General features: G+C 52.5%; 1 protein-coding gene across 11 annotated transcripts in view; it reads right to left on the bottom strand.

The window, feature by feature from the left end:
* The window catches only part of LOC135259249 (ELKS/Rab6-interacting/CAST family member 1-like), a 218688-nt gene that overhangs the window by 143225 nt on the left and 62053 nt on the right, over nt 1-13410 (bottom strand). For all 11 annotated transcript variants that reach the window (XM_064343383.1, XM_064343384.1, XM_064343386.1 and 8 more), the window contains 2 exons: nt 5598-5735; nt 1143-1283 (listed from right to left, as the gene is read on the bottom strand). In XM_064343383.1, the coding sequence (XP_064199453.1) occupies nt 1143-1283; nt 5598-5735 (279 nt within the window). The remainder of the gene's footprint in view (nt 1-1142; nt 1284-5597; nt 5736-13410) is intronic.

Genomic DNA, 13410 nt, shown 5'->3' on the forward strand with positions numbered 1-13410 from the left:
TCCGCAGCTCCTCTCCGCAGCTCCTCTCTGTCTCCGTCTCCGTCTCCCCTGCGCGGACCGCGCCGTTCAGCAACGCGACCGGTCGGCCGACGCGTCCGTCCCGTCCCCTGACCCGCGAGCGCCATGTCACCGAGCTGGCCGGCGAGCGCTGTCAATCAAACGGGCCGGCCAATCAGCCAGCGAGCCAGCGCGGAGAAGCCCCGGTCCTAAACGCAGATCAGATCTGGTTTCTATGACGTGCGTCAAACGCGTGACGTGCCGGACCGCGCTCTCAGAACCGCATCCTGCGAGCCGGCACCCCCCCTCCCCCCAACCCCCGGTCACTGACGCAGGCTGGCTGCGCTACCGACCGCAGCCTTTCATTAGACCGAGCGGAGAAACGCGAAACCGTGATAAAAATATAATAATAACTCCTGTTCCCACGCACAGCTCTGTAACTGCCGAGCGTCAGCGTGATGGATGCAGAAGAGCTGCTTTGCGAGCGTACATATGCTCGCGGGTTTTGTGTGTGAGAAGAGGGCGAGGGGCAGGGGGCTAAAGGCTCTGTTTATAGCAGGACGTCCCCTGAAAGGCGTCCCATCCCTGGGTTTCATTTCAAAATTCCCCTCCTGACTGTATCAGACTTTCGGTCCACAAACAGACAGTCAGTTGCATAGCTTCAACTCACTGGACGGAGCACAAGAATGTGCTATCAGAGTATGTTCAGCTGGGTCAGATTCAGGTTATGGCCACAGAGTCCATTTGATTAATGAGGACACAGTCAGTTCAGTTGGGTTAGTAGGTGGTCAGCATTTGGTCAGATTAGTCAGACCAAGTGCCACACGGTGGGACACAGTTTTCAGTCAGTGTGTGGCTCATGATATGGTCAGCGTTCGGTCAGTGTGTGATCAGTCTTTGGTCATGACATAGTCAGCGAGTGGTCAGTTAGGGTCATTGGACGGTTAGAGTGCGGTCAGTGTTTTCTCATGATATGGTCAGTGGAGTCTGGTATGTGTGTGGTCAGTATGTAGTCAGTGTGAGGTCAGTATGTGGTCAGTATGTAGTCAGTGTGAGGTCAGTATGTGGTCAGTATGTAGTCAGTGTGAGGTCAGTGTGTGGTTAGTGTGAGGTCAGTGTGAGGTCATTAAGCGGTCAGCACTCACCTCACGGTCAGACAGGTCTCCCTGCAGCAGGCTGACCTTCTCCTTCAGCTCCTTCAGCTCCTTCTTGGTGCTGTCCAGCTCCTCGGTCTTCTCCCGCTCGTCTCTGTCCCGCTGCTCCTTCAGACGCTCGATGATTCGCTCCTTTGGGGAACATGGGAACGGGACAGTCACCATTACAGACCCTCAGCAATTCTGCACAACTCACACAGTGCCAAGGAGTCACCCATGTTCAACTCACACAGTGCTAAGGAGACACTGCTCACGTACTCATTAGTATTCCTCACATTTGACTGTGGAGGTCACTTAAGAAAAAGATCTCATTCACAATGACCCCACAGTTATGATGGCAGTAAAGATCTGAGATATAAACACTACAGAGCTATAGAGCTTCTCTGTGCTAACCATGAGCAGCCCTCCTTAAAACAAGCCATCGCATCCTGCTCCTGAAGTACTCATAAGCTTACTTTCACAAACTGGGGAAGTGCATATGATCTCACACACATACACACACACAGGCATGCACACACACACACACACACACAGGCATGCACACACGCACACAGGCATGCACATACAGACACACACATACCCACATTCACCTCACTGACAGCCTCCTTCACCTAACACATCTGTCAGCTCAAACAAAGAGGAAAGGCGTGAACTCGTTTTGGGGGGAGCGGGGGGGGAGCGGTTAGCGGCTGTGGACATTAGCGAGGGTGAATAACCGAACGGGCGTACGCCAGCTCCGGCAGCTTGCCGAAATCTCCACCACCGCAGCAGATCGCAGTAACGTAACACAGTAACTTGATTGAAGGAGACGCCTGGCACAGGAACGGCAGCCCGGGCGATGGGCTGTGAGACCAGGCCCGCGGAAACCCAAAGCGGCGCTCGCACCGTAGCCCCGCAAACACCCCGCCCGGCCAAAACTCACACAGCCCTGCCTCGCTGGACATTAATAACACACTTCTCAAAATGAAAAATTGCACAAAAGCTATTTTTCATTGCTGCTTTTCAAAAGCTGCTGGCTCTGGCCAGCGGACCCGAGCAGCGACTGGGGTACGAGCGACATCGAGCACGACCGGGTCCTTCTTGGCGGGATCTGCGGCAGGGTTTAATACTGGCGGCCCTCGGACGAGAGCGTCCTCGTGCGAGCGGACGGAGACCTGTTCGCGCGTGACGCGGCCGAGGCGAACGCGGCGGGGGGCCCTCTGCGCTCTGGCGCTCGGCCGACGGGCTCGCGTTCCGTCCGGCTGAACGGGGCCGAACCCGGGCGTGCAGAAGTGTGGAGCACTGGCACGGCCTGTGAGAGCTTCAGACGGCATGAAGCTCAGTGTGCAGGCCTGTGCAGGCCTGAGTGCTTCAGACAGTATGAAGCTCAGTGTGCAGGCCTGTGCAGGTCCCAGAGTGCTTCAGACGGCATGAAGCTCAGTGTGCAGGCCTGTGCAGGTCCCAGAGTGCTTCAGACAGTATGAAGCTCAATGTGCAGGCCTGTGCAGGTCCCAGAGTGCTTCAGACGGCATGAAGCTCAGTGTGCAGGCCTGTGCAGGTCCCAGAGTGCTTCAGACAGTATGAAGCTCAGTGTGCAGGCCTGTGAAAGCCTCGGCGTGGTCACTCACCGAAAGCACAGGCCTTCACATCACCTTTCAATTTTTCGCTGCATGTAGACGTCTTACTCAAGATTTCTTCTGGCTTTTTTAAACTGTGCATTTCAGGGGGAAGTCTTAGATCCCAGATAAAAACAAGCTGTCTGGTGCGCCATTTACATTGAGCACACACAGATTACGGAAAGAATCGTGTAAACGTGGCTATTCGATTACTTACATCCACATATAAGCAATAAACAAAACACTAGCATAAACTGCTAACTCCCAATAACCAGGGTATTGTTGTGCATGTAAACGTAGCCAATGATGGGACACCACTGCTTTGGTCTTGCCAGGGGAAGGCTGGCTACGTCAGGTTAGCCCTACATCCGTCCCTGAGCCACAACCCAGGTGCCCATTGGCTACTAGCTGCCGACGGCAGGCAGCCCGATGCGCGCCAGCTCTCCAGCGGTGTGGTGCGGTCTGAAGTGCCTAACAGAACCACTGGCCTGTGGAACAGTGGAGTGCGTTTCAGCCGCAGCGCTGCCAAACTGCGCAGGTGAAGGTAATTCCAGAAGCAGAACGAAAGGGAGGCGAACTGAACCCGTGCCTGTGCGATAGGGGGCGGGGAGGGGCAGATTCAGCGAGACGGGCGGGGTGATGGAACACGAGCAGGGAGCTGAGCTCATTTTCACGTGCCAGACCTCGAAGGATCATCCAAACCACCACAGGCACTCTCCACATTTCACACAGGAAACACACAGTCACACATCTGATCTGTGAACACACACACACGGACACAACCCAGCAAACACTGACACTTATTCACTGTAATTAACACACAGGAAAGGAGACTCACTCAGAAGCATACCAGCACAGACACACATAGAGGCACACGCACACACACACACAGAGGCACACGCACACACACACACACACAGAGGCACACACATACATACACAGAGACGCACTCACACACTCTCACACACACACACAGTGATCCTGGGCACACACACACACACACACACACACAGTGATCCTGGGCACACACACACACACACTCACACACACACACACACACAGTGATCCTGGGCACACACACGCACACGCACACACACACAGTGATCCTGGGCACACACACACGCACAGTGATCCTGGGCACACACACACACACACACACACAGTGATCCTGGGCACACACACAGACACACACACACACAGTGATCCTGGGCACACACACACACACACACACACACACAGTGATCCTGGGCGCGCACACACACACACACACACACTCTCACACACACACATGCAGAGGCACACACACACATGCCGAGGCACACACACACACACACAGTGATCCTGGGCGCAGACACACACACACACACACACACACACACTCTCACACACACACACAGTGATCCTGGGCGCAGACACACACACACACACACACACAGTGATCCTGGGCACACACACAGACACACACACACAGACACACACAAACACACACACTCTCTCTCTCACACACGCACACAGTGATGGCGGGCGCAGCTCTGACTGAAAGTGACAGTGGGTAATGACCCCTGGCCGGGGCTCGGCAGCGGGGAGGTCAAGCGCAGCGTGATGTGGGCATTCTGCCGGCGGGGCGGACGGCTGACAGCGCACAGCCATCTCCCGTCACCCGGCACCGCCGAGACGGGTCACCGCCAACCCCACGGCCGGGGACGTCACCGCACCGCAAACCCGGCTCCCTCCGCCTGCAGCCGGAGCCTCCCGCTTCTCTAAACTAAACCAGCAGCGCCTCATTCTTTACTACAGCAGCAGCAGAAACCACGTTTGCTCCAGTCAAACAAAGATCCCTGCTTTTCCTCCCGATTCTGAGATGTGTATTTGTCTTAGTGACACAGGGAATCTGGCGGGTTTCATCTAACCACATGAGAAACCCTTTTTGTTTCAGAAATTCTTCAATAAATACACATATCACTTTAAAAGATGAATGAATATTTTTTTTATAAAACTGAGTTTATCACAGCCAATCACGATACATGGGGGGTGAGGGGGGGCGGGGCTCTGCAGTCCCAGAGCCTGTGGCTGCTGGCATCGCGGCTGTGAGCATAAAGGGACCATGGTGTCAATGGGGGCCCACCGGGCCGGAGACTGGAGGACAGGGGCCCCCCTGTAGAACAATGGGATTAAGGGGCCGGGGTGGGGCAAAGGGCAGGGGGCCGCTGAATGGAGGGGGGGTGAGGGTGGGTGGGGGGGGCACAGAGAGAGCGGCGATGGGGGCAGGACAGAAGCGCGGGGGCCAGCAGAGGGGCTGTTAACATCCAGTGCTTGAGCGCCCCTGTATGGACCCGCCGCCTCCCAGAACAAAGGGCAGCTCCCCCAGGAGAAGGAGCCGACCCCGCATCGCTATAGTGACGGCCGCCTGAGGGGGGGTGGGTTTGGGAAGCGGGAGCACCATGGGACTATGAAAGCCCCCCCCCCCCTTATATTAGCCTTTCAGATGAAGACTCGCGTGTGTACACCAGGATGAATGTGTGGAAATATATAGTACATTGAGATGTAGGAGTGGGTGCGTATATTAGGGATGTAGGAGTGGGTGTATTCATTGTGCTGAAGATGGTGGCATGTGCACTGTGATGTAGGTGTGGGAGTTTATAATGTGATGGGGTGTAGGCGTGTGCACTGTGATGTAGGTGTGGGAGTTTATAATGTGATGGGGTGTAGGCGTGTGTGCTGTGATGTAGGTGTGGGAGTGTATAATGTGATGGGGGTGTAGGCGTGTACACTGTGATGTAGGTGTGGGAGTGTATAATGTGATGGGGGTGTAGGCGTGTGTGCTGTGGTGCAGATGCGGGTGGAGACGGACCTTCTCAGCCAGCGCCTCCTCCAGGGTGGTGAGGGCGGTGTCGGTGTTGGAGGTGTCCGCCTGCAGGGACTTCACCCTCTCCTTCAGACTGCTCATCTGTTTCTCCTTATCCCTCAGCTGCTCCTGCAGGTTCTCAATCTGGAACAGACACACAGCACTGCACTGTTAACAGCCTTCAACACACACACACAGCACTGCACTGCAACACCCAGCAACAGACACACAGCTTTGTGCTATAACAGTCACCAAGAGACACAAAGTTTTACATCGTAACAGCCATCACAAAAGAAGCAAATCAAAAAAAAAACTTCTTGCAACACTGTCACCAGTTTCATTAGTGTGAACCTGAATATCTAATGAGATATCTAAAGAATTCTGATAAGGCAGTATATCAATAATGACAAGACTAATAGTCAAGGACAATATCCTTAATTTTGTCAAGGATATCACTTGAACCCACACGGAACGCCCAATGACATGCATTTCAAAAGAGACTGTCGATATATTTCATCGTAAAGAAGTCAAGAGAAATAAATCTGTTAACCACTAGTGCTTATATACAAATTCTTGTCGCCACTTTCTACTCCATCTGAATTTGAAAAAGCAGCATCAAAGAGTGGAGAATTCTGCCAGTGAGATGAGAAACATGGATAAGGAATGCTTCAGTGAGTCCTACAATTTCAGCCCTTACATATAAGAGAAAATATCTGTCCGATTTCAATGCATACCAGCTCTCACATACTTTGGTTAAGTATGTGGTGACAATGTAGTATAATGAATAGAGAACTGGGTCCAAGGATGTTGGTACAAATCCCGGGTAAGGTGCTGCTCTTGAGTTCTTACAGTTCTTAACCTTAATTGTTCCTGTAAACATCCAGCTCTTTAAATGAACTGCATGTAAAAAAAAGAATGTAGGCATCCGCTAAAAGTCTGGAATGCTAATTTTAGTAACGAAGGTAATTCTTTGCAGTAAGGGCGTTTAACGTGGCAGCCAGGGCCCCTCCGCATTTCTCTGGATTCTGAGGCACAACAAGCGCGCGTGAGTGTTTCTTGGAACGAAACCGGGTCGTTTGCCCACAACACCGCACGCACTTATCGCGCGCCTAAAAGAACATTCTTTTTTTTTTAAATCAATCGCTAGCGAAATGGAACATCTCTCGTGGTGACAATTAAAATTTAGTGCTTTTATCATGCGCGTGCCAAAACAACAACAGCCCGCATTCAAATGAGCTGATGAATTACCCCGGGAAAGATGGGCATTTCAGACAATAAATCCATTCATCATGGGAAGAAGGCCCAATGGGAAGATTGACTGTTCCTTTTTCCCATTTCACATTTAATTAAACAAGAGACGGGTTTGATAAATAGCTCCGAATTTTTTCTAAAGCTTTAAAATAACCTGATGTCAATAAAATTACCGGCCGTGATTCTGCTGCTGTTGCCGCCAGAATTTATTTAGGCCTACAATAAAAATAACTGTATCCTGGAAACGGAATTTGAGAAAGAATTTAAGCAAAATATCTTCGGGAATAAGAATTTGAAGTGTGCGGTTTGTGCTCGCTCCACTTTGTTCAGTCGATTGAATAAAACAAACATTTTTTTGCTTTTGTTTTTTCGTGCAAGGGGAAGCAACTGTTGCCATGGCTACAGCTACGAACAGCACTGACGCAGGAGAGACAAAGGTGTAAAGACTGTAAAATAACAGAAAAAGTAGTGTAATGAGGAAACAGATGTCTGTTCCAGTTTTAGGCGTAATGAACCTACAGACCCAATAGGCACTCGCAACCAGTCAAAGAGGAAAACCCTCACATGAACGGGTCTTTTTTACATTAATTTTCCTACAGACTCAGACACTTTCAGAAGTTGCCAAAAATGCTTCCAGTTTTTCCCATTTTTAATTAACTAAAAGCAGGGACTTTTTACATAGCCTAAATAACAAGTAACCAGCAAACAGGATTCTAAACCAGATAGATCAATAGATAATGTTGCTTCAACTTATCTATTTATATTAAAAATGATGGATGTTTTGGCAGAGGTTGTATTAAGACAAGCAAAGAAATAACAGGAAGCATGGAGAAATTTGATAATGGATTTGCCCTGGTTCAAACTAATGCAGTTGTCTCCAAAACAATAAAACTTGAGGGGCACAGTTTTTTTATTACTTCAGACAAGTTTTGACAGATGTTCCGTGCAAGCTGTTAGTGGTAAGAAAGGCGTTTTAAAGTGAAAAGTTGAAAAGGGGTATTTTCTTAATTTCATGATCGGAGATTTAGCGAGCTATAGCGATAGTCGGCTACGTGTCGCACTGTGTTTAGCGTTTAGCGCCGGGCCCGTGTTCGTCCTTCACGGATGTGTACCAGAGTGTCACAGAATAAAGATCGATAAGAGTTCAAAGCGAGACAACGAGGTACAATCCTTTCCCGATTCAGCGCTAAAAATAAACCGTTGCGAATTACCCGTGATATTGTATTACAATATTTGCCTTTGGTGCAATCTTGCATCAGCTTACAAGTACAATAATTGCAATGTTACAAGCAGCTGCACTGGCATGCGCTCAATTTTTGGCAAGACAGAAATTTCGGTAATACAGACTCGAATAACTGTAGCTACATCCTGAGGTGTTGGCACATTTACACCCCTATTTCAAAATGCCTGAGGGAACAACTGCAGCCTACTCATAGAGTGTGACAGGTACACTTGTACATGGCTTGAAAAACACCAGTTTTATTAAGCAATAGTACATGATACATTCAATAAACTTAGTTTATAGGGCTCCAGACAGGACCTCCATCATCAATGTGATAGTAATGGATGCCCTGCAGAATGGTAGAATGAAACATTAGAAAAGCTTCCAGTGGCTCAACCCTTATTGCAAGCAAGTCTGTACAGAAGAGGGAGGGGGCTTGACATTCTGGATTTCTGAATAGAATCAGCCCTAGATGTATGCAGGGTCAGTGGTGTGTGTGTGTGTGTGTGTGTGTGTGTGTCTGTGTGTGTATCCATTTCCACTGTCATCCCTGGGTCTGCTCTACAGCAGACAGGCAGGCCTTCTTCCCCACATCAGTGGGGATCACGCTTTGCAGTGGGGCGTCCTTTCCCACAATGCATCAGAGCCCGGCTGTGTGGAATGCAGCGGCGGCGGCGCACACTCGAGGAGGCTGCCGCGGAAACGTGCGAAAAACATCTCGGCTCTCTCATTAATCACCCATCCGGCTGACAGCTTGAGTGACAGCTCCTCCCCTCTCTCCGAGGACACGTCACGCGTACGAGCGCCGCGCGCACCTCTCTGTCTGTCTGTCCGTCTGTCAATCCCACACAGCCTCTCACACACACCACCTCTCACACACACACACACACACACACACACACACACACACGGCTTCCTGCCTTTCCACACACAAACATACAAACAAATGCACACACACAACACCCCTCACACACAAGCACACACACACACACAACGCTCCCCACCTTTCCACACACACACACAACCTCCACACACACAATGCTCCCTAGCTTTACACACGCACGTACACGCACACACACACACACACTTCTGTACATGGCGCTCTCTCCTCTGAGCTGTCGGAGAGCATCATCATCCAGCCGTCGGTTGTGTAACGCCGCCTGCATGTCATTAGGCCCCTTTTCCAACGCGCCGGCTCTCCTCGTTACGCGCGTTCGTTACCATGGATAACAAAGTGTGCTTTCGCACAACACGCCGGCCAGCACAGACGCAGACGCTGTGCAGACCGCTTTGAGGGCAAACTATTATTGAACGCAATTTCCTAATTTGGTTATGTCAGTGTACCGCAGGTCATCAGGCTAATAGAAGCAAGACAATGGTCCCCTTTTCCCACCAGCGCTGCGCTGCTGAGGAGGAGGGTCTATATTTAGATCACAGTATCTGAGACCCCAATTACGTTTGGCTCGGTTACAAAGGCGTGGAAGAAATGAGCCCACGTCAGGATGCCGGCGGAGACGGTTACGCGGCTGTAAGATGCGGTGGGAACCCGGGGAAAGGGGTTCAGTGTGCCGGGAGAGACTCTGCTCCACCCCGGGTAACAACGAAGGGGACACATCCCTAAATCGATGCCACATTGGGATCCAAACGAGCTCGGCCTGTTCGCCGCTGCGCCCCCCCCCCCCCGGCTCTGCTGGGTCCTGGGCCAGCGGTTCAGCCAGATGGACCTGCAGCACGTGAGCCAACCGAGGAGAGCAGCACGGGGGCGAGGAGCTAAGGGGACGCATGTGCGGGCGTGTGCGTGTTTTCGTGAGCCATGGCTCCACTTGTGACCAACATCCATGCAGCATGGGTTCAGACAGCATACAAAGACCTGCATTTCACAACTGGGCAAGAAACACTGCCTGTCTGCTTACCCAACCCAAAGGAACCAGGAAGGAGGGCGGTGCTTCCTGATTGGGAGTCTTACCAAGGGTCCTCTCCCTCAACCCATCCACTGGCAAACCACCATCCCCTCACCACCAATCAGCACCAGCTACAGAACCAACTCGGCCAAAACCCAACCGCCAGCCATCGGGTTTGGAGAATACCCGCGACGGGACCGTCTACCACCGCTTTGACAGGAGCCTCGAGTTGTGTGGCACTGGGGCAGGGGAACTGGGGAAAGCCAGCGCACGCTGGGGCTTGAGCCCGGCTCAGTAATGTAAATGAGCCAGAATGGCTGGCACTTGAGCCCGGCTCAGTAATGTAAATGAGCCAGAATGGCTGGCACTTGAATGGGTAAGCCTTGACAGGTAAGTGGCATGCCGCCAGGCAGCCTTCTCTTTGTGTCTCCGGCTCTGATTAATTAGGAACTAGTGTAAACTTCCTGCGGTCCCAGACAAAAGGGAGACGCAGTCTTCTCCCTGCCTCTCTCCCCCTGCCTGACTGATGAGGGACAGGATCTTCCCTTTTTGATGTGGAGGTTATCATTAATTTACAACTTCTCCTCATTAGCATTCTCTTTATTTTTCCAAGCTCTGGCTCACCTCCCCCCCCACCCCAAAACCCCCACTGCCACCCCGCTTCCCCGTCCCAGGTCCCAAACCGCAAAGTGGAAAAACTGCTGGTTTCCCCCCCCCCCACAAAAAAAGATCACAAAACAAGGAAAGTTAAGAAAAACTAAACAAGGGAACAGATTAGGGTTTAATCTTTTCTGCCCCCGTGGCCTGTTTCCTCTCCCCGTCTTATAAAACAAGCGCATAATTGCGCGCCCCAAGTGCTGCGGTGAGGAACAAAGATGGAGATGGAGCGGAACAGCGGAGAAGTACAAAAAGCAGGGGGGGGGGGAAACAACCTCTGCGTGATGAATATGAGCTAAAAAAAGGAAAACAGTCAGGCTTCATTTAGCTTGCCCAACCAAGGCCTGCTCAGTGTCACCAGTCTAATCAGTTTACATATTTGAGTGCAGATTGCTGAACTGTGGCCTGTTCCCCCCCTCCCTCTTCCCTCCCCCCCCCTGCATTAACTAATTTTATTTTCTTTCAGTTTGTCCTCCTCTGAACCGACACTCCGCTCTTCGGGGTCCAAACCACCACTCCCAGGATTTGGGCTGGCCCGCGTTCAGCGGATATTTCCCCCCCCCCCAACCCTTATCAGCCCTCCCATATTTTCAACCTCACTAATAAGGCTAAGTGGTGTTTTTTTTCGTTACAATAACAAACGGGCAATATAAACAGGCCCCGTATGCGCGGAGCAGCCGGGGGGGGGGGTGTGAAGGAATCCCGCCAAATTCCGGCCGCGGCCCCCTTTATCGTTTTCCGACGGCGAGCACCCGCTCGCCCGGATCGGCGGGAAGGGAAAGAGACGCGGGAGAAGCAGCGGGCCGCTCCGCGTGCCTCTGGGAGAACGAGCTCAGAGTCAAAAGGCTTTCTGAGAGAGAGAGAGAAAAACGCGGCTCAGAACATGAAAGGAGGGAAAAGAGGAGAGGAACGGCCCGGCTGCGCGCCTCCTTCGGGGAGAGGCTCCTCCGCTCCCCGCTCTGATAGGAGGCGTCCGGAGGCGCGCGGCGGGAGGATTTCACTCAGGATAAAACAATCAGCGCTAATCCGCTTTCTGCAGGGCACACACTGCCCCTGCACCGCTGATACACACAGAGGAGAGCAGGGAGAGAGGGAGAGAGGGAGAGAGAGAGAGGGGGAGAGAGAGAGAGAGAGAGAGAGAGAGGGAGAGGGAGAGAGAGAGAGAGAGAGGAGAGAGAGAGAGGAGAGAGAGAGAGAGAGAGGAGGGAGAGGGGGGGAGAGAGTGTGAGGGAGAGACAGAGAGAGAGAGAGAGAGGAGGAGAGAGAGAGAGAGAGGAGAGGGAGAGAGGGGGAGAGGGGGAGGGAGAAGGACAGAGAGAGAGAGGGAGAAAGAGCGGGAGGGAGAGAGCAGTAGAGGAAGGCAGAGAGAGAGGAAGAGAAGGGGAGAGACAGAGAGAAGGGGAGAGAGGGGCAGATAGAGGGGGGGAGGGAGGGGGAGAGAAGGAGAGGGGGAGAGGTGTAGGGAGAGGGAGGAGGGAATGGGGAAAAGGAAGGGAGAGGAGGAAAGGGGGATGGAGGGAGGGGAGACCGGAGAGATGGAGCAGGGAAGAAAAGGGCAGAAGAGACGATGTGATCGATGAGGAAGAAGGAATGGAGAAAGAAGAAGGGAGGAGAGGGAGAAAGAGGAGAGTAAAGCAGGGAGAAAGGAGAAAAGGGAGGAAAAGAGAGGAGAAAAGACAGCAGTGCCCAGCTGAGAGCTCAGAGCATCTGCAATCCAGCCCTGCCTCCTCTTCAGAGAGAAACCACTGCCACAAATCAATGACACCCCCCACCAACCCCAGCCCATAATGCCACAGAACCCGAGCACACATTACACTGGTGATTAGCTGGAGCATCACTTTAAAAGTATCTGGAGCCAGGAAGCATCATCCAGAGAGACTAATAAGCCGGTAGACTGTCTCTCTACCAGAGACAACACTCGCAACCCAAATGGGGATCTCTGTAGACCAGAGGACTGTCAGCGTCCCACACCCCACCACTTTTCAATAAAGTAACTTACATCCCACTGATCCCAAATCAGGTCCTGCTGCTCCGACAGAGCCTGCGATAATGAGCAGCTTTATATCAAACTGATCCCAGATCAGTGTCCTGCTCCTACAGGAGCACTCCAGCAGGCAGGAGGAACACCGAGCTTCAGAGAGCAGCACGGCGTGCGGCCTGTCACAGCCGCAGGGCTACAGCGTGTACCAGAGGAGCAGCAGCACCAACAGGACGGCCTGTCTGAGTGACCCGGGGAGAGCAGAGCGCTGTCTGCTTCAGCAGCAAACTCTCCCCCCCCCCTCACCACGGCCCTCTGACCCGGGGGGGGAAGTCTGTAAGCTCCGTCTGAATAAATCACCAGGCTGGTTTCTCCATTAGAGATGGAGCTGAGCGCTGGTCTCCCTGTTCCCTCTCTCTCTCTCTCTCTCTCTCTCCCCCCTCACTCCCTCCCTTGTCTCCTCTCCCTTTTCTTCCCAGCTCCATCTCTCCTGTCTCCTCTCCCTCCATCCCCCTTCCCTCCCCAGTCTTTCCTCCCTCTCTCTGCTTCCTCCCTCTACCTCTCTCACTGTCCCCCTTTCGCTCTCTGCCTCTCACTCTCTCCCTCTTTCTCCCCTTCTCTGGGGGGGCCCTTCTCTCTCTTGCCTGGCTGGACACCACGATGGCTACAGGACCTTGGGGGGGGGGGCACAGTAACTGCTCCAGGCAGCCAAACATGGACACGGCTCGCCTGCTTTCCCCTCTCCCTCAACAACCCCCCCACCCTTCTCTCCCGCCCCCCCCACCCTGGAGACACATGTCACTAAGACGA

This window comes from Anguilla rostrata, chromosome 7, assembly GCF_018555375.3.
Source record: "Anguilla rostrata isolate EN2019 chromosome 7, ASM1855537v3, whole genome shotgun sequence".
Classification (NCBI taxonomy): Eukaryota; Metazoa; Chordata; class Actinopteri; order Anguilliformes; family Anguillidae; genus Anguilla; species Anguilla rostrata.